The sequence below is a fragment of the Schistocerca piceifrons genome, chromosome 1 (assembly GCF_021461385.2).
Source record: "Schistocerca piceifrons isolate TAMUIC-IGC-003096 chromosome 1, iqSchPice1.1, whole genome shotgun sequence".
NCBI classification, from domain to species: Eukaryota; Metazoa; Arthropoda; class Insecta; order Orthoptera; family Acrididae; genus Schistocerca; species Schistocerca piceifrons.
In genome coordinates, this window is record NC_060138.1 from 28613538 (window position 1) to 28635407 (window position 21870).

The window sequence follows — 21870 nt, forward strand, 5'->3', positions numbered from 1 at the left end:
AGAAATCGGTTGGAAACTTTCCTCATGTCAGTACGTTGTAGGTGTCGCCGCCGGTGCCAACGTTGTGTGAATGCCCTGAGAAGCTAATCATTTGCATATCGCAGCATCTTCTTCCTGTCGGTTAAATTTCGCGTCTGTAGCATGTCATCTTCGTGGTGTAGCAATTTTAATGGCCAGTAGTGTATGTTTTTTGCAAAACAGTGTCAAAGCATTGTAACTTAACTTTCAACGCCAAAAAAATACAGATGAATGCATTCCAGACTACAGACACGGCTGAAAGAAGAAAATGTTGCCTCAGTACCGTTTAACATTGACACTGACATATACGTGTTGTCAAATATTGAACTGAAGTACAGCTTTAATTCGCAACCAAAACACAGTAACACAGTCTATATCCCTGTTTCTTTTAAATTGTGTAATCTCCTCTAATACTGTTAGGGAATAGTAAAATAATTATTCTGTGGAACACGTGTAAACGGGCGGGTGATTTGAGTGACCCACGGTTTCTTGTTTCGTACACACGTCTTACTTTTCGTCTGAACTGCGCCCAAACGTCTTTTTTATAATTTTAATCGAACACATTAGGGATCAATGGGAAGGAGGAAAGATAAAATACATTTATCTTTCACGAACTGTTGTCATTTATCGGAACGTTCCAGACAACGACCGTACTATCAAAATTCTAACGTTACTGCATGTTTTGACAGAAGCCTGATATTTTATCTGTGAAGAGTGATCAGCAGATTATTTCATTTCTCGACCACGTATCTGTGGCTTCAATGACGTGGTTCTAATTAAATGTAGCGACAAGACACCTTTCATTTTTACCCTCGTTGAATTTTTGCGTACTGTCTATGTCATTGAAGCCATACATACGTGGGCAAGAAATGAAATAATGTGCTGACCACTCCTCACATATAAATGTCAGGCTTCTGTCAAAGCATGCAGTAACGTTAGAGCTTTGACAGTACGGTCGTTATCTGGAACGTTCCTGATAATTGCTGTTAACGTTAATAACAAACCATCGTGGTCGGCGGGAACAATGCCACGAGAACCTGCTGACGAGCTGATTAACATGGCCGCCCTCAGGAGGCGTCACCAACCTGCCCGTTTACACAGCCACTTGGCACACAGGAGGCAGCCTGGCTGTGAGCCCCGCCATGCTGCACCTGTTGTTTACACTGCAGCACAGTAACTAAGCAGCCACTCTGGCATATGGCTGAGCCTTCACTGTCGAGTGGCTTCTTAATAATATGCTGCCCGGCGACACCACAGTGGTGTTGTGCGCGATATAGTTGTCAACGGCCGGCGACACCACAGTGGTCTCGTCAGCAGAGAATCGCGCACTGGCCGGCGACAGCACTTTCTTTTGCATTCTGTTGGTGTTTTGTTAACAGCAAGTTACACACGCCAACAAGTATTTAGTTTTTATAAGTATTTGTGCCCTTTCATCATGGTGGACGAAAGAGAAAATATGATTATTTACGATGAATGCGCGGACGTCTTGTCTGACGTTCCGGATGAGTTGTCCGATTGAGAAGAAGACATTGGATACCAAAAAAATGAAAGTAAAGCAGAATCGTAGGAAGATAGTGAAAAACGCCCAAGAAGAATTCGGCGAACGCTACGGTTGCCAAATGATTCGGCAGAATCAGACGAAGAAGACAGTGCACGGTGGTCAGACTTTGATTTACCGAGGGCCGATAATAAATTTGAAGGATCTCCGGGTCGAAATATATTTCCCAAAGGTACACAGAGCGTCGAGGATATCGTAGAATTATATATTGGGAACGATGTATTTGAATATATTAGCAACGAAATCACCAAGTACGACAGTCAAAATTGCAATAGAAGGAAACTGAATTAAAAAATGCCAAATTTGTAGACGTTACGGGACCCGAAGTTGGAAAATTGTTTGGGCATGCTATCCTTAATGCGAATTGCAAAAAAAGCAAGGATCGATGATTATTTGTCAACGAATCCGTTGATAGACACACCGATGCGATGTTACGCCTTGTGATTTTTTTTCTGGGGATCTGAGGAAGCCGGCCGTTATGGCCGTGCGGTTCTAGGCGCTTCATTCTGGAACCGCGTGACCGCTACGGTCGCAGGTTCGAATCCTGCCTCGGGCATGGATGTGTATGATGTCCTTAGGTTAGTTAGGTTTAAGTAGTTCTAAGTTCTAGGGGACTGATGACCACAGATGTTGTCCCATAGTGCTCAGAGCCATTTGAAATTTTTGTTTTGATCTGAGGAATCAAAAGTGAACGTGAATAAACCACAAACAGTACACCAACTGAAGGATGAAATTAAAAGGGTTATTAACGGCATCCTAACAGATGTATGTGAATGGGTCATCGAGAACTTCGTGCTCTTGCGGTAGCGTTCTCGCTTCCCGCGCACGGGGTCCCGGGTTCGATTCCCGGCGGGTCAGGGATTTTCTCTGCCTCGAGATGACTGGGTGTTGTTGGTCTTTCATCATCATTTCATCCTCATTCGCTCGCAAGTCGCCGTAGTGGCGTTAAAGAACTTGTGAAGCGGCGGTCGAACCGCCCCGCGAGGGGTCTCCCGGCCACCAATGCCATACGCGCGTTATTTTCGAGAACTTCAATGAACGCATTGCTTGTTACCTTCCGGACTTGGGTGGTCATACGGAGGATACAATTTTTCATACATAAATGGGAGAAGTTACGTGTTGTGTTTGGAAAAAAAAATTGCATTTTAATAAATTTTGTATGTTCTATAGCACTTTAATATTTGTCCCTGCTTCCCGGACACCCTCTACGTTGGGGTATTTTATACGTACGACTGCGTTTAGGATTAACGTTTCCATTTACCTTTCGCCAACGTACAACGTGCCCTACACTAGAAAAACGACTAACAATTAAAGGACAGCTGAACCGGCGCCATACCTTGACGAGCACGTCTATAGTTACCGCATCCAGAGGCGTTGTTTAGGAAGGGGACGCACACGGACGGCGTCTCTCAAGAACCGAAACAAAACATTATCGAATGTGGCGACCATACGTGGTGCTGTGCGATGTCCGTCCTTCCCTTCACCCTGCAGGAGGTGCAATGCCGCCATCTCTGAAAAAATCACGACCCACAATTTTGCGCGAGCTGCACCCACTGAAAGAGAGGACGCAGAACGCCTTCTGTTGCTGTCTCCACTCGACGCTAGTTACACCAGCGAGTCCTCGACAGACAACAGCTGTCGCCAACATGAACTTTTCATTTCGATGAGTAAGGTACAGTTTGGATTTAAGAAGCTTTGCCTCACATAACTTGAGGCCACAACAAATTTTGTTGAATTTTAAGTAAGTTATTTGTTCATAAACTAAACGCCCATTTTTGTTACACTATTACTGATTAATTTCCCGTCGCGTTTGGCGTTTTATATTTCAGCTAATGTCAATGCTTTTTTCTGGAATAATATGCAGTTTTGTATTTACATATGTCAACTACACACTGAGGTGGGGAAAGTTATGGGACAGCGATATGCAGAGATATTTATGGCGGTAGCACAGCATACACAAGATAGAAAAGGGCAGTGCAATGGCGGAGCTGTCATTTGTAGTAAGGTGATTCATGTGAAAAGGATTCAGACGAGATTATTGCCACACGACGTGAACTAACAGACTTTCAACGCGGATTGGTAGTTGAAGCTGGACGCACGACACATTCTATTTAGAAATCGTCAGGGTATTTAATATTCCAAGAGGCATAGCGTCAAGGGTGTGTCGAGAATACCGAATTTCTGGCACTTCCCGTCACCACGGACAATGCAGTGGCTCAAGGCCATCACTTAACGACCGAGAGCAGCGGCGTTTGTTTGGAGTTGTCTCTACTAACAGACCAGCAGTACTGCGTGAAATAACCGCAGAAGTCAGTGTCCGTTACGACAGTGCGGCGAAATTTCACGTTAACGGGCCGAGTGTCTCTGCTAACAGCACGACATCGCCTGCAGCGCCTCTCCTGGACTCGTGACCATATAGGTTGGACACTGGACGAGGGAAATACCGAGGCCTGGCCAGATGAGTCCCGATTTCAGTTGATAAGAGGCGACGGTGGGTTTGCTGTGGCGCGGACCACACGAAGCAATGCACCCAAGTCGTCAACAAGGCATCGTGCGAGCTGGCAGAGGCTCAATAAAGGTGTGAGCTGTGTTTATATGCAATAGAGTGGGTCTTCTGGTTCAACTGAACCGAAAATTGAAAGAAATGGTTATGTTCGGCTACCATTTGTAACCATTCACGGACTTCATTTTCCCATACAATGATATAATTTTTTTATTGATGATAATGCTCCATGTCACCAGGCCACAACTGTTCGAGACTGGTTAGAGGGATATTCTGGACAGTTCGAGCGAATTATTTGACCACCCAGTCGCCCGACATGATTACCATCGAACATTCATGGGACATAATCGAGTGGTGAGCTGGTGCGCAAAAGCCTGCACTGTTAACACTTTGACATTACGGACAGCTGTAGAGGCAGAAGGGTTCGATATTTCTGCGGGCGAATTCCAGCGACTTGTTGACTTCATGCCATATCGAGTTGCTCCATTATGCCGGGAAAAAAAGAGGTCCGACACGATATTAGGGGGTATCTCACGACTTTTGTCACCTCAGCGTACATTTGAAGCAGTACACGTCCTAATTTTCAGATAAAATAAAAATTTTGCTTATAATCATCTTTTGTCTGTCCTGACAACTTTTGCATGACCTATCATGCGTTATCTTTTTCAAATCCTGGCATATGTTACATCACCCGTGGTTTCCAAATTATATGCGTACACGGCTCTCTTGACCTGAACATAAACACCTCGCCTCGCACGTGACATCCGACTCATAGTGTGTGATAAAGAAACTAAACTTTCGGAAAAAGAATGACAGTAGTTATTTCTTTATTAATAGTAAAACATGCCCGGACAGCTTTCCAGAATACGGGGATGCGCGTAGGCGCAGGGGGAAATCCACCGGTCGGATTAATAACGATGGTCGGTGTGTCAACTAGCCTGGATGTGGATTTTAGGTGGTTTCCCGTAACCGATAGGTGAATACCGGCCTGGTATCCCAGTCCTGTCTCTATTACACTTATTTGCAGACGTTTAGGAAGCGTTCTCACCCAACCCCATCAGATAAAACCAGACACAGATAAAAGGGACACACAGATTCCGTCCCGAAAGGGGGGGAGGGGGGGGAGGGCAGGCGGTGAGGTCAGAAACGGCATCATGGGGCTACCCACTGACAATGAAAATGACAAATCCGAAATAACATACACATTCCGCGGTGGAACGGTGTATGGCCAAGAAGAACAAGACGATTTCATCAATCTTTTTTCTTTATACTTTCAAATTATTTCGTAACGTGCCCATACAGCCATCTCAACAATGGAAACGGTCTTACGGTTTATTGTGGCAATACGGAGTTGGCTTTAGTTAAAGCGTACCGTGGTACGAAGTTACATATGCCTCACAATGGACTAATTCCGACGTAAAACGCAGTGTACTGAAACAGGTAAACAAGAGACTAATGTAACTAACGATACGAAGAGGTGGTATGCTGCAAAAATCCTACTCACATTTAGGATATTCTCAATACAATTTCTGTCGATGACTGTGTATCTGGAATAATAATAAAATGTATGACAGTAATGGCAATGAGAGGGGCAATAGCCCGTGAAATGGCGAGATGGCGATCTAATGGAGGATACGGAAAGAAGGTGTAGCTGCAGTTCATAATGCACGGGAAAGGCTAGAAGTGGGTGTCGAGTGTCTGAGGGCTTCAGCAGCGTCGGTAAGAGAAGTGACCCTCCTCACTTATCAGCCACTGGAACGACTCCTGAGCGACACACAGCTCGAGGCAAACAAACGTCGATCGGGTTTAAAGAGCTGGTAACAGATCACGTGAGGGGAAAGCTGTTAACGGGGAACCCTATATAAGAAACAAACAAATATATTCCGGTATTGATTTGTATTTTGAGCGAAACAAGGGAGTTGTATAATTTCCTTGAGCATGTCAGATTTACGTGGCGTAAGTGGGAGATAAACTGTAGGGTAAGTATTCCACGTAGACCCCTGAACGTAGCAGAGTGATACATTTCAAATGTTGGCCAGTTCTCTGAATATTCCTCCTCTTCTGCGGCCGGCAGGCAGCCCTCTTTGCCCAAAAACCTCGCCGGGATCGGCGAGCTCGTCCCTCAGTAAATCTTCCCAGACAGGCCAACAGCTGCAAAGGGCAGACAGAGCACTCCCTAGTCGTGACAGGTCTCCAGCAGGACAATGCTGCTACACCTACATTGGCGCCAGCCGAAGGCTGGGCCGGGGGTGACGGACTGAAGGAACACGTCTACAAAATGGAGTCATAAGCCGGTCATTACGTGCTGAGCCACGCCTAATAAAAATTCACAAGTTTTCGTGTTCGCCTGACGTATAAGAAACTCTGGCGTCTGAGAATCTTTATCACACCTCATAGCTAGCACTAACAGGCTTCAAGGCACAGGCGATTTAGGTAAAGGTCTTTAAGATTGTTACCGCTGGATGCGTTGCGACTTCGGAGGAAAAAATCTCCTCCCTCCGTAAAAACTTAAAAAGGCCAGTAATTGGCGGTTTCTTCTTTTTCCAGAGACGCAGGTTTCTTAAGTCTTGCGCTGGTTCGACATGAGTTTGTGCTGTCGTGTAGTAGGGGAGATTTAGCGCCTCTAAAGCCCTGGGATTGGCTCAAGATGGGATGAAGGCCACGTCGTTCGTGCACTTTGGAAAAAACGGAGTTTTTTTTTTTTTAATCTGGGAGAGGTGCGAGTCACTCGAGCTCTGGACTTAGGTCTGGAAGCAACGTCTGGTGGAAGCTCTGGCATGTGTGGTTGGTGCTTGGCACCTGTCCTAAGACTGACTTCACTTGCGAGTAGTTAGACTGGGGAGCCTGTGGTGAAGTTCTTACTGTACCGACAGAGTGGCTTCAAACGTCTCGGACTACTCGTTTGCCGAGGGCACACTTATTCGTTTTTGGTTTACCAGTCTTGACGTTTGCAATCCTTGTGCGCTCTGTCGTATAAGTGAGCCAAATTGGTCCTTGGTACGACCAGCGAACGGGTGTGTTACACATTGAAATCTACCATGATTTCAAAACTTTGGTAAAGAGTAAATTGCGATCCGTCTGCCTGATCGCTAGACCATGAGATTTTGCATTTCTTTCGTGCCCGCGAACGATTCGCAGGTGCCGCCTTTCTCCTCGCCTCCATCGCACACATCTCGCCAGCTGCAAGTTGCATCGCTGCACGAAGCAAACAGGCTAACGTACTGCTGCTCCGGCCTTGTCAGGGCGTACAGATCCCAGTCGCCAGTTGCTCTCAGTTGCACAAATATATACTTCTGTAGGTCTGAACAGTCAAAGTCTGCTCAGCGTCACATTAATTCAGATTGCGTTATCCACCTTTTTAGGGCCAGAGTACTTGACTCACTTTTGCCACCAGAATTCTTGTCCATTGTGGCCTTAAACCACCTGTGTTGTTTATGATATTCTATCATAACGTGTTTTGTATAAATTATGTTAGTCTTTGGGAAAATAAATGGCCAGTAAACTAGATTTTGCATACATTCTCAATCATTTTTATATAGCCCCCAAACAGGTTACCTTTCAACTGTAATCGAAGGCTAATACTGTGCACAGGAAAAACATCTTCCGCTAAGTCGTGAGCTCAGTGATCGTGACAGATGGTCACTGAAAAGGATGGTGAAAAATAGGACGACAGCTGCAAACGTAACAGCAAAACTGAATATCGCTCTCGCGCACCCTATCAGGATCAAAACAACGTGAAGGGAGCCTCATAACCAGGGAACTGCAGGAGGAGATGGATTTCCAGAACCGCTCGCCACTGACGCAAATCCCAAAAAAATGTGGCGACAAAGTCATAAAGCCAGGATTATGGACCAATGAAAGAAAGTTATTTGCTAGTGTGAGTCTTGTCTCACACTGTTTTCTTCTGTTCAGTATGGAACCGCGAGACTGTTCGGTCGCTGGTTCGAATCCTGCCTCGGGCAGGATGTGTGTGCTGTCCTTAGGTTAGTTAGGTTTAAATACTAAGTTCTAGGGGACCGATGACCTCCGATGTTAAGTCCCATAGTACTCAGAATCATTTGAATCATTTGTTGTCTTCTGCCCGAGTTTACCTCTGAAGAGTGAAACTTGCCGGGCGGATCGCTGATTATTTGGGCAGCCAAGTTGTGGTATTCCATGGGCACCAAGGTTATTCCGCAAGGTCACGCTACTGCCAAGGATTTCATGACCATTTTGGCCAATCAGGTCGACCCCATGGTGCAACGTGTGGTCCCCACTGGTGACGCCGTGCACCAAAACAACAGGCCGCCTGTTGACGCGGCTCACGTGTTCCACGACCAGCCTTGTGAGCACGAGGCATCTCCCCTGCCCACCGCACTCGCCACATCTCAACATTGCTGAGACTTTCTGGTCTGTGTTGGAGGGAAGGGCGTACGATCGTTATTCACTTCCATCGCCCTTACCTGGACTTGCCACTGTTGTGCAGGAATTGTTCTTGTTGTGGCCTTCAGCCCGGAGACTGGTTTGATGCAGCTATCCATGCTACTCTATCCTGTGCAAGCTTCTTCATCTCCCAGTGTGCAGGAGTAATGGCAACAAATTCCCTTGTAAACCAAACAGGAGCTATATTTATCCGTTCCGAGAAGAATCGGAGCTGTTTTGAATCTCAAAGAGTTTTCCTGCAGCTTATTAGACATGGTAAAGTGCTGTCTTCTTGGTGTCTCCATATTTTTGTCCAACCCCTGCAAAACACGCCGTGGGTGACGTGCGGCCATGCTTGGCTGTGTACAGGGCAGTGGCAGCCGCCTAGTGTATACGTGCCCAGCTGAGCCAACAGTTCGACCAGTTGTTAGCTGCGTTCCGGTACTGACGGCTGTTTCTTCAAGAGCAGAAATGATATCAATATTCGCTCGTCAAGGTGGTGTTCGACGCCAGCTATCGTGTTGCCGAAGGGCGTTACTCTAAGGTTGTTTGAAGCCAATATTACAACACCAACGTCACTGGCGTTTAATTCTCCTTCTTTCTTTCTTCTTAACGGTATTGTTGGTTAGACAACCTCTTAACAATGGTGTGGTCCGAGCTGTTTAAATACTTTCTTTCTGCGCATTGCTGTGCGGGGTAGCCGCGCGGTCTTGGGCGCCTTGCCACGGTTCACGCGGCTCCCCCTGTCGGAGGTTCGAGTCCTTCCTCGGGCATGTGTGTGTGTGTGTGTGTGTGTGTGTGTGTGTGTGTGTTCAAATGGCACTGAGCACTATGGGACTCAACTGCTGAGGTCATAAGTCCCCTAGAACTTAGAACTACTTAAACCTAACTAACCTAAGGACAACACACACATCCATGCCCGAGGCAGGATTCGAACCTGCGACCGTAGCGGTCTCGCGGTTCCAGACTGTAGCGCCAGAACCGCTCGGCCACCAGCGGCCGGCCTGTGTGTGTGTGTGTGTGTGTGTGTGTGTGTGTGTGTGTGTGTGTGTCGTCCTTAGTTAGTTTAACTTACTGTAAGCCTAGGGACCGATGACCTCAGCAGTTTGGTCCCACAGGACTTACCACAAATTTCCAAATTTTTTTTCTGTGCATTGGTTGTTGCTGGGATTCTCTGCATGCAATTTTGCCTCTTGTAGCAAGGTACAGAAAGCACGTAGTGTTAAATATTAGTTATATTTGTAGAATACACGCAGTACTCGATGGTTTTCAAGTAAGTTAATCACACTTTCAACATAATACGTTTGTTTGCATTTTCCAACTTCCGCAGCAGCTGTCAAAATCAGTTACTATTGGTTTTCCGTCTTGAGATTCCTGCGGTTTAATTGGTTGGTTCGTTGCTTTGGGGGAGGGGACTAAACAGAGAGGTCATCGGTCCATCAGATTAGGGAAGGATGGGGAAGGAAGTCGTCCGTCCCCTTTCAAAGGAACCATCCCAGCATTTGCCTGAAGCGATTCAGGGAAATCAGGGAGAACCTAAATCTGGATGGCCGTCGCGGTTCTGAACCGTCGTCCTCCACAGTGCGAGTCCAGCTCGCTAACCACTAGGCCACCTCGCTCGTGGAATTTAATTAAAGAGAATTATACCAGACGCGTTTCGCTTTTATTTATAAAGGATTATTCTGCAAATTGCATACATACGTTTCTACAGTTTTGTTTGTTTTACGTTAAAAACAACATTTTGTTTATAAAGTTACCGTAAGTAACTTGCATGCCAACTTTATACACAAAACGTTGTTTTTAACCCAAAAAAAAAAAAACTAAAAATTTACAAACGTATGCATCCAGTTTCCAGACTAACCACATAAGACGCTTTGTAAATGAAACCGAAACGCGTCTGGTACAATTCTCTTTAATTAAATTATAGTAAGCTCAAGACGCAAAACCAATAATAACTTATACCTGGAACATTTTAATGGAATAATAGTAATAATGTTGTGGATGTGTTCAAGGTTACAAAAAATGTGTTCAAGGTTACAAAAAATCTCCAGTTGATCAAGAAACTTCAGGAGTACATTTTATGGTTGTGGTTTAAAAGTAAATATCAGGAGGTATTAATTTTGCACCTTCTTTTACAGTTGCAACTTACGTTCGTGCCTTTAAAAAATTATTAAATTCCAAGAGTGCTTTATGCATATTTTTTGTTTTAACATCACAAATTTTTAAATTAAAATCAATTAAATTTCTAGAAAGAGAATATGTTAATAATATTGTAGTTTTGTTAAAGCTCTGATGTTATTTTTTACAAGAGAATTAGGCTCGGGAATGCAGGACAAAAGGTAACAAGTGCTTTTCATTTATTGTAATGTTGTTCTACCAAATACCGTAGGAAGATTCAGTTCGCTGAAATTGTAAATGCTTGTCGAGCAGATGATATTTATTGTTGTAATAAACAGCAGATGGTAAGTGTTCTCCAAATATTGTACGGTAGAAGCAGAAACACCAGAAACCTTCAGCACCCATTCCCGTCTCTCCTGCCACAGTAACAAAACAACATGTGTTACTGCCGTAAGTCTCAAAACCACACGTACACTATTGGAGACAGAGCCTAGTATCTGTCATTATAACGTGTTGCTATTGCATCGTTGTTTGTCCAAATAAATTGTGCTTTCTCACTTAATGGAAATGACTCATGATGCTAACTAATAGGTGTGCAATATTATCTGTGAAAGTTGATAGGAGGCCAACATATGGTGTCAGTACGGTTTCTTCTGGGACACGGATGTTTCCTCATGTCGCCATTCGACTGTTGGATGTGAAAGACGTGTCTGAAAAGCCGATATCGGTAACGGTGTTCGTCGACATGGTGGTATCCGGTTCGGATCCTAGTGACGCAAAACAATGTTCATCACTGGGGTTTAAATGGAATGAGGAGAAAAGGTGGTGGTGGTGGTGGTGGTGGCAGTGGTGCTCGTTTTGGTGGTCGTGGGGGTGCTGGTGAGCAGTGCCCATCAGCCCGCTGTGGTGAGTCTGGTGGCTCCATTATTGACTGAAGGCATGTGATGCTGTTGGAGGTGATTCGTCCATCATATGACGGGAGTGGGGGAAGCAGCAGCTTGCTGCCCGACACCAGCCCGCACGCAGCCTTTGTGTTCCTCTCACTGGCAGACTCACCAATCATAACACAAAACGTGTCGCCACACTACACCAGCAGCAGTTAGAGCTAACAATATGATACGGATGCAAATTCTGTACACTATACTTTGGAAAAAAAAGAGGAACCCTACGTCGGTAAAAACCAGTCGTGTGACCAAGCGACAAATCCTCAACCTCCACAAAATTGCCCGAGCTCCGTTCTCGCTGCCTCGTTGCAACGCAGGCAGTGTTCCACGTCGCCGTTACGCCACTGTTTGTTCAGAGTGCTTTCATGCGGCGTCTGAAACCCTTTCTTAACCTAGTAAACATACAGAGGTAGTGCAATAGCTTACTAGTTTCACACTCAGGCGCTGATGTACTGGTGGATTACAGAAAGCACTGGATACGAATCAGGAATATGATATTCTGAGATAGAAAAATAAACAGATGTATTTTTCAAGTTAATGTTTTTGTTGGAACAGCATCGCCACGAGACGAATAGTAGTTTTATTTCCACATATGCAGGCGTGTTGACGATTTCGTTTCTCCGCATAGTATTCAGTCAACTGATCGGGTCATCATGTCAGCTGCCGAGACCTGTGATCTGAGATACGCTCGCTATCTGAAACCAAACGAACGCAACCGGACACCCGGAAATGCGATGGGGAAACTTCATAAATAATAATAAAATGTCGGGGTATGCAGTTTATTATACACTGAATTAAACTGTCTTTAAAATTGAAGAGCTAAGCATTAACAAAATATTTTCGATGGTCGGCGCTCGACGTATTTTGTGAGCCACGTTGCAAAATAGGCCGACAGCTGCTAAGTGCGTCTCTGTGTTGTGCCACCAGTTACTAACTACAAACTCTCCATCACGCCGCAATGCATCACCTTAGCATTATCTTCGTATAATCCGACATAAGTACTTTTCTCCCTCCAGTTAAAAACACCTATGGTCAAATCTGCTTTTAAATTTCTGCTTTAGAATCACAAGACAGGAACAAGCTTACATATCGAATGTATGTGGTGGGTATAATTTGAAAAGACAGCACCAATGCGAACACTTATGTGCTGTCATCAGATGCCACAAACTGCCTAACGCGCATGTCGCCTGTATCGTTATTTGGAACCTCTTACGTTATGCTAGGGTCACTTTCTGTGGTGCGGTGATGGCCGTGTAGGTCGGAACTGACGGTACAATAAACATATTCGTTTAGCAGCTGACAGGGTGTTCTCCAACAGACTCCGGTTTTTAACAACAATTTGCACTTGAATTGGTGAAAGTACTGTTTCGTACTTTACCAACATAGTGCTTATTTTATCAACGTACTGTTGTGTTTGTTGTGAAAGTAAACAGTAGTTCATATTGCATTGTGGGGCTTTACGTTGGACACGAATTCTACAGAATCGCTAGAGACGTCACCCCACTATCTTAGAGCTACTTGACAGACCAGTGATCGCAGATAGTTGGTTCCGAAACCAAGCACAGCGCAACGCCCCCACAGGTGCGTGTTTTTGGTGTCGTCCACGGCATGTCGACGTAAGAGGACGGCACGTCGAGAACAGTGCCTGCCCCAGCAGTGAGGGCCTGCTAGTGAGCCACCCAACCACGAAGAAGCGCGGGTATTCTGAAGCGCTGGTCTTACCTTCCGGCATGGCGAGCTATTAGAGTGTCGAGTGGGAGGCGGCGTCGGCGTCGGAGGCGGCAGCTGCGGCGGCGTCGGCGGGCGGGCGTCGACTGATGGTGATCCGGCCGGCGTCTGGGCGGCGCGCGCGCGATCAATACGCTCCGCGGAGTTGCGGGCGGCGAGCGGAGGCGGCGGAGGCGGCGCGACGCCCACCCTGGGGCGCCGCAGACAGGGCCGCCTCCGAGGACTCTGCCGCCGGAACAACGCCTGCGGTCCGTCCCCGGCGTCTCCCCTCGTTCCACACGTAACAGGCGCGACCTTGCCGGTACGGTTGCCGCCGACCTTCCCCTCAGGCCAAACGAGGGCGTGGCAGCAGGGAAGACGAAGTAAATGAGACGAACAGCACAGAGACTGCCGTACACAAGTGTTCGCGAGGTACGGTCCGCGAGTAACGTCTCACAAGCTGCCCGCAGCGCAGACTGATGCGAAAAAAAGGTCGTAACACCGAGATGGAGTTGTGCGACATAAACGAAAGTTGGCAGGCGTGTTTCTACAGCTCAAATATAACGCCTGTTTAAATTCTCCCAGTCGCATATACTAAACTACGTCCGAACAGGCCTTGGAAGGCCCGACGGTACTGACCGGCCACCGTGTCATCCTCAGCCCACAGGCGTCACTGGATGCGGATATGGAGGGGGTGTGGTCAGCACACCGCTCTCCAGGTTGTATGTCAGTTTACGAGACCGGAGCCGCTACTTCTCAGTCAAGTTTGTCTCACAGGGGCTGAGTACACCCCGCTTGCCAACAGCACTCGGCAGACCGAATGGTCACCCATCAAAGTGCTAGCCCAGCCTTACAGCGCTTAACTTCCGTTATCTGGCGGGAACCGGTGTTACCACTGCGGCAAGGCCGCTGGTAGAAGCGGTAGTATGAGAATGCAAATACGATTTGCTTCAAATACAGGCTGTAAAGGTCGTGAGGTAAGTTTCCTTTAATTTAAGTCTATGGTCACAAACTTTTTGTTAACAGATTACCGGTTTCGGTCTTTAATGACCATCATCAGATCTGTTTCATAAAAACAAAGTCCTAATGTACTGCAGCCATAGTGGCATCGCGCAGGTTTCGGTCTTTAATGACCATCATCAGATCTGTCTCATAAAAACAAAGTCCTAATGTACTGCAGCCATAGTGGCATCGTGCAGTACATTAGGACTTTGTTTTTATGAAACAGATCTGATGATGGTCATTAAAGACCGAAACCTGTAATCTGTTAACAAAAAGGTTGTGACCATAGACTTAAATTAGACTTATTACATATACGGGTCACCGTTTTTTCGCGACGATGTTACAGCTTGTGAAACGTCGTGAGAGTTACTTACCTTTGACATTTGACATGGTGAGCAGAGTTTGGTCAACAATGCCTTTAAGTGAAAAAAGACGCCATTACCAACACCTCACTCAGTTTGAACGAGGTCGTGCAATAGGGCTATGAGAAGCTGGATGTTCCTTCTGCTATATTGCAGAAAGACTTAGCATGGATGTAGCCACTGTACGTGATTGCTGGCAGCGGTGGTCACACCAATGTTCGGTGGCAAGAAGACTGGGTTCCGGACGGCCACGTCGTATTACCGACAGGGAAGTCCACGATGTTCGGCGTATGGCTCTGCCGCATCTTAATGCATCTGCAGCAGCAATTCGAGCAGTTGTTGACACCACAGTGATACAGCGGTCGCAAATTGATCACTTCAGGAGCAACGCTGAGCCAGAAACCAAACCACTGTCATTTGCTGTCAAGCGAGAGCTCATTGGAGGGCAGGGTGGAGGTCCGTTGTGTTTTCTGATGAATGCTGGTTCTGTCTCAGTGCCAGTGATGGCCGTGTGTTCGTTACAAGGGGCCAAATCGAGGGCTTGTAACCAACGCGTCTGCATGGCAGACACTCTGGACCTGCACCTAGGATGGGGTGCGACTCCGTATCACAGCAGCAGGACGCTTATGGTTACCCAACGCACCCTGACTGCAAAATTTGTGCGTCAGTCTGGTGATTCGACCTGTTGTGCTATCATTCACGAACAGCATTCCAGCTGGTGTTTTCCAACAGGATAACGCTCGCCTACATACTGCTCTTCTAACCCAAGACCTTCTACAGAGTGTCGAGATGTTGTCTCGGCTTGCTCGATCAACACATCCGTGTCCAATCGAGAACATATGGCAAATCATAGGACGCACCTCCAGCATGATCCACAAACAGCAGTGACCGTCCCTCTATTTAACGAGCAAGTGACACAGGCATGGATCTCCATCCCACAAACTGGCAACTAGTACCTATACAACACAATGCATACACGTTTCCACGCTTGCATTCTACATTCTGGCGGCATAGAAGTGCGCACGGCGTCAGTGTAGACAGTACTGATACGTCGTTATTACGAGCCACGTTAGAAACTTCATGGTTCTAAAAAATAGTACAATGTAACATTTTCAAAGAAGTTGATTTTACAAGTAAGGTTTTTCAGAGATGTATTAACTTATACAGGGCTATTACAAATGATTGAAGCGATTTCATAAATTCACTGTAGCTCCATTCATTGACATATGGTCACGACACACTACAGATACGTAGAAAATCTCATTAAGTTTTGTTCGGCTGAAGCCGCACTTCAGGTTTCTGCCGCAAGAGCACTCGAGAGCGCAGTGAGACAAAATGGCGACAGGAGCCGAGAAAGCGTATGTCGTGCTTGAAATGCACTCACATCAGTCAGTCATAACAGTGCAACGACACTTCAGGACGAAGTTCAACAAAGATCCACCAACTGCTAACTCCATTCGGCGAAGGTATTCGCAGTTTAAAGCTTCTGGATGCCTCTGTAAGGGGAAATCAACGGGTCGGCTTGCAGTGGGCGAAGCAACGGTTGAACGCGTGCGGGCAAGTTTCACGCGTAGCCCGCGGAAGTCGACGGATAAAGCAAGCAGGGAGCTAAACGTACCACAGCCGACGGTTTGGAAAATCTTACGGAAAAGGCTAAAGCAGAAGCCTTACCGTTTACAATTGCTACAAGCCCTGACACCCGATGACAAAGTCAAACGCTTTGAATTTTCGGCGCGGTTGCAGCAGCTCATGGAAGAGGATGCGTTCAGTGCGAAACTTGTTTTCAGTGATGAAGCAACATTTTTTCTTAATGGTGAAGTGAACAGACACAGTGTGCGAATCTGGGTGGTAGAGAATCCTCACGCGTTCGTGCAGCAAATTCGCAATTCACCAAAAGTTAACGTGTTTTGTGCAATCTCACGGTTTAAAGTTTACGGCCCCTTTTTCTTCTGCGAATAAAACGTTACAGGACACGTGTATCTGGACATGCTGGAAAATTGGCTCATGCCACAACTGGAGACCGACAGCGCCGACTTCATCTTTCAACAGGATGGTGCTCCGCCGCACTTCCATCATGATGTTCGGCATTTCTTAAACAGGAGATTGGAAAACCGATGGATCGGTCGTGGTGGAGATCATGATCAGCAATTCGTGTCATGGCCTCCACGCGCTACCGATTTAACCCCATGCGATTTCTTTCTGTGGGGTTATGTGAAAGATTCAGTGTTTAAACCTCCTCTACCAAGAAACGTGCCAGAACTGCGAGCTCGCATCAACGATGCTTTCGAGCTCATTGGTGGGGACATGCTGCGCCGAGTGTGGGATGAACTTGATTATCGGCTTGATGTCTCCCGAATCACTAAAGGGGCACATATCGAACATTTGTGAATGCCTAAAAAAACTTTTTGAGTTTTTGTACGTGTGTGCAAATCATTGTGAAAATATCTCAAATAATAAAGTTATTTTAGAGCTGTGAAATCGCTTCAGTCATTTGTAATAACCCTGTATTAAAGTTTTAACCGTATTAACCACGAATTTTTTAAAAAAAGAAATTGCTAATGACCATATAACATATAAAGCCAACTCCCACGTCTCTTATCACAGACAGCATCAGTTCGGTCCGAGGCGCGTGCTACCGTCACCTCGCACGCGTGGCTCATACTACCGCCCTATCGGAACAGTTTACGCTCGCGCCGTTAACACTTCCTTGATGTCTACGGCGTGGTAACGCATTCAGTCAACGCTTTGTTATACTCGTCTGTCGAAGTTGAGACATGCTAATGTGGTGTTTTTAGTTCGTTCCCATAATTACAGCCATCCATGGTGGCCGAGCTGTTCTAGGCGCTTCAGTCCGGGACCGTGCGGCTGCTACGGGCGCAGGTTCGAATCCTGACTCGGGAATGGATGTGTGTGATGTCCTTAGGTTAGTTAGGTTCAAGTAGTTCTAAGTTCTAAGGTTCTGATGACCTCAGACGTTAAGTCCCATAGTGCTCAGAGCCACTTGAACCATTTTTTGAGCCATAATTACATGGGAGTCAGAAATTTAAATTCTTTTATTCGGCTTCCTACCTCTTAACGATGCAGTGCGATCCCAGACAGTTTAATCACAGACAACCGCTTTTAGCGCGCTACTGGTTTAATAGTGACGGTGAACGATGGGATTTCGATCTCAGTTTTTACTTTGCCGCGCTATGACTCTTTAAAGAAATGAAATGGCTTTTTATGGCAGGACACCTCTATTTTTGAAACCGTGGTAATTCTTTAATGTTTCAATTTCTTGTACAGATCACCTGAAGATGCATCTGCAGTGAGTGATACGAAGCCTTTCGTGACTTTTTAATAAAAGTATTTTAACAGCCAGTGTGGAACATTTTATTCACAATGTGCAGCTTTGGTTGCGCTCGTCCGACCTCGTAAGTGTCTTAACAGATCAGAGATACAGAGTGGTCGTAATTCAACTTCCGCCGCTGGAGGCAGTGTGCCACCGAAAACTATTTACCGTATGGATACACGACCTTATGCGATGATGTGCTGACTGCGCGCTGCAGGATTTGCGTTGTTGGTTCTGTTAGTGTCTACGCTTGCCGTTAGGCGCCGGTACTGGTAGGCTGACGTAGGGTTGAAGCACATGCAGCAGTATGCATTACAATGGCAAACAGTCAGCATGGGGCTTGACAAGACGATGATATCTGCACACGTAAAGCTTTTTTATCAAAACAACAGGAATAGCGCTGCCGCTCTCCGCGAGTGTCGACGCATTAAAAGACTACGGAGAGATCGTCTTTTCGCGCCGGGGGTTGAATAACACGATTCGGAACTTCGAACTGGCCAGTTGTTCTAGACAGCGTGGGCACTAACATCACCACATCTGAACCAGTGCCTTTTCTGGCTGTGGGGTTGCCTGAAGGACAGGGTTTGTAAACGCGACACTGACACCCGTTGGAGGTTGGAGTCGAGCGTAGGAAGGGAGGTAGCCAACATCCCACCTGAGTTGTTCCCCGTGGGAGCAGAGAAATCTCTAGTGCGGTTCCAGGCGGTCGTGGATGCAGATCGCTTGTAACCTGGAACGTAAACACGGTACGGAATTAAGAAATACACTCCTGGAAATGGAAAAAAGAACACATTGACACCGGTGTGTCAGACCCACTGCGAGAGGGCTGTACAAGCAATGATCACACGCACGGCACAACGGACACACCAGGAACCGCGGTGTTGGCCGTCGAATGGCGCTAGCTGCGCAGCATTTGTGCACCGCCGCCGTCAGTGTCAGCCAGTTTGCCGTGGCATACGGAGCTCCATCGCAGTCTTTAACACTGGTAGCATGCCGCGACAGCTTGGACGTGAACCGTATGTGCAGTTGACGGACTTTGAGCGAGGGCGTATATTGGGCATGCGGGAGGCCGGGTGGACGTACCGCCGAATTGCTCAACACGTGGGGCGTGAGGTCTCCACAGTACATCGATGTTGTCGCCAGTGGTCGGCGGAAGGTGCACGTGCCCGTCGACCTGGGACCGGACCGCAGCGACGCACGGATGCACGCCGAGACCGTAGGATCCTACGCAGTGCCGTAGGGGACCACACCGCCACTTCCCAGCAAATTAGGGACACTGTTGCTCCTGGGGTATCGGCGAGGACCATTCGCAACCGTCTCCATGAAGCTGGGCTACGGTCCCGCACACCGTTAGGCTGTCTTCCGCTCACGCCCCAACATCGTGCAGCCCGCCTCCAGTGGTGTCGCGACAGGCGTGAATGGAGGGACGAATGGAGACGTGTCGTCTTCAGCGATGAGATCGCTTCTGCCTTGGTGCCAATGATGGTCGTATGCGTGTTTGGCGCCGTGCAGGTGAGCGCCACAATCAGGACTGCATACGACCGAGGCACACAGGGCCAACACCCGGCATCATGGTGTGGGGAGCGATCTCCTACACTGGCCGTACACCACTGTGATCGTCGAGGGGACACTGAATAGTGCACGGTACATCCAAACCGTCATCGAACCCATCGTTCTACCATTCCTAGACCGGCAAGGGAACTTGCTGTTCCAACAGGACAATGCACGTCCGCATGTATCCCGTGCCACCCAACGTGCTCTAGAAGGTGTAAGTCAACTACCCTGGCCAGCAAGATCTCCGGATCTGTCCCCCATTGAGCATGTTTGGGACTGGATGAAGCGTCGTCTCACGCGGTCTGCACGTCCAGCACGAACGCTGGTCCAACTGAGGCGCCAGGTGGAAATGGCATGGCAAGCCGTTCCACAGGACTACATCCAGCATCTCTACGATCGTCTCCATGGGAGAATAGCAGCCTGCATTGCTGCGAAAGGTGGATATACACTCTACTAGTGCCGACATTGTGCATGCCCTGTTGCCTGTGTCTATGTGCCTGTGGTTCTGTCAGTGTGATCATGTGATGTATCTGACCCCAGGAATGTGTCAATAAAGTTTCCCCTTCCTGGGACAATGAATTCACGGTGTTCTTATTTCAATTTCCAGGGGTGTATTATCCTCTCGCGCGGAAATTAAAATGCGTTGTAGCAGTAGTGGACACCAGAAGATCCTGAGGAAGATCCCAGCAGAGGGGTCGAAACGTCGATCATTTTAGAAGAAACATGACGCGGGGTAATAACCAAGAAGATTTTAACTTCAGTGACAACGGCCACGAAAGCCTGCAGACTTACATAAATTAAAATGTGTTTCTTTCAGTAGTTCATTTCTTATTTCCCGTCCGCGTGTCCTTACAATGTTTCCTAAAAGTTTCACTCTCTTACGATCACCTGTTTTACATGTGGGCCCCCTCAAGTAGGGAGAGTTTAATTATAATCACCTTGTACGACGCCCGCCGTCCTAAAGGTAGGTTATGTGATTCGGAGGTGATGGTGATGCGTACCCGACTGCATGCCACTCCGTCACACAAGGTGTTGGACCTGTATGACAATGAGGAATGCATTGTGGCGACGTTCGCTCACATCGGAGCCTCCGCACGAGGCTGTGTGACGCTTCACGCAGAGTGAACACTGATCTCAAGAGGCGACACGCTGCCACTCTCGCGGCCAGCGTTGCCATTGGCCGCACCATTGTCTCCGCGCCTCCCTCAGCAGCCGCATCAAGGGAAGCCACAGCAATGTTCTCCGTACTGACGCCTCGTGCTGCTCCCGACGCGATCCTATTGCCCTTGCCAACACTTATCTTGCTGAAAAAAGCTCATTTTCTCATTCAAGGCCCGCGCCGCTATCCTGTGATCTTGTTTAGAGCGCGCACTGTAATCGATTATAGTTCGCTGTCCTGGTGCGGGTGGCGCTCCCGTGGCGATTTGCTATGACGTCACTGGCGTGTGTTTGCGGTGGCCGGCGGAAAGCGAGAGGGTAGTTGGTTTTCCGGGGATTGCACGGAACGTGAAGTTCTCTCTGCCTGACCTGCTAGTGTCTAGCGCTAAGGTTGTTGTGCCTCGCAATATGAGCAGAGTGGCCTGGGGCGGAGGCGACTCGCCGCTGTGCTGGCCATGCGGTGGTGATTAATTGGAGTACTTGTTCTTCCTTCCTGTCTGATGTGGAGGTCCGGTGGGGTCCTGTGATACTCTGGCCCAGAGACAACTAGTTGCTGAATTTTGGAGTCGTCTGCCAGGTTAGGGTGTGGGCTCGGTTGGCTCGTCAGATTTTCCCCTGGAAGCTGCAGCAGCGGTTTCTGAACTTCATTCTGACGTGGGACGGCGTTGTTGGAACTTTTTGCTGTGTGTGTGACGCTCGTTACGATATTTGTGGGTACTAATTTATTTTCTCAACTGGAGTCCTGTCCCGAGTTGCGCTCATGTATGGTATATTTAGCATTCGATGTGTTAGGTAAAGTCTGCCTAAGAAGGGCGGTTTTGTACAGTATATACATAGTGAGTTACTGCTGCTTGGCATATGTGGTCTTCTGGGACCTGAACAACACGATCTCGCCAATTTGGTTGTGTAACGGCATTTAGTGGTATGTTTCGTATTTTTCTCACTGTGTTATTATTAGATTGGTGGAATAGTCGCGTTTGGTGTCGTTAAGGCACTTCTAAGACTGTGGTTTGACTATTCATGTGCGCTTGGATTTTATTGTTTCGTTTTAAGAAGCGAGAATTGTTCGTTGAGATTTGTGTGTGTTGGGTTAGGGCACTTACTAAGAGCGCCTGAGTTAACGGCGCCGTGGTTATCACGTGCTGTCTGGATGTTATACTGTGTTTTTGAATTTTATCTTGTCTTGATATTATCTGTCGTGTGTTACAGAACAT

General features: G+C 47.3%; 1 protein-coding gene across 3 annotated transcripts in view; it reads right to left on the reverse strand.

Annotated features, from left to right (window-relative positions):
• Positions 1-21870, reverse strand: part of LOC124788248 (calcium-binding protein E63-1) — a 555703-nt gene that overhangs the window by 248143 nt on the left and 285690 nt on the right. The window contains exon 1 of one of the 3 annotated variants that reach the window (XM_047255458.1): positions 13265-13366. The exons of the other annotated variants lie outside the window; for them this stretch is intronic. Within the exon in view, the coding sequence (XP_047111414.1) occupies positions 13265-13274 (10 nt within the window). The 5' untranslated portion in view covers positions 13275-13366. Of the gene's footprint in view, positions 1-13264; positions 13367-21870 lie in introns of those variants that run through there. 3 annotated transcript variants of the gene reach the window in all.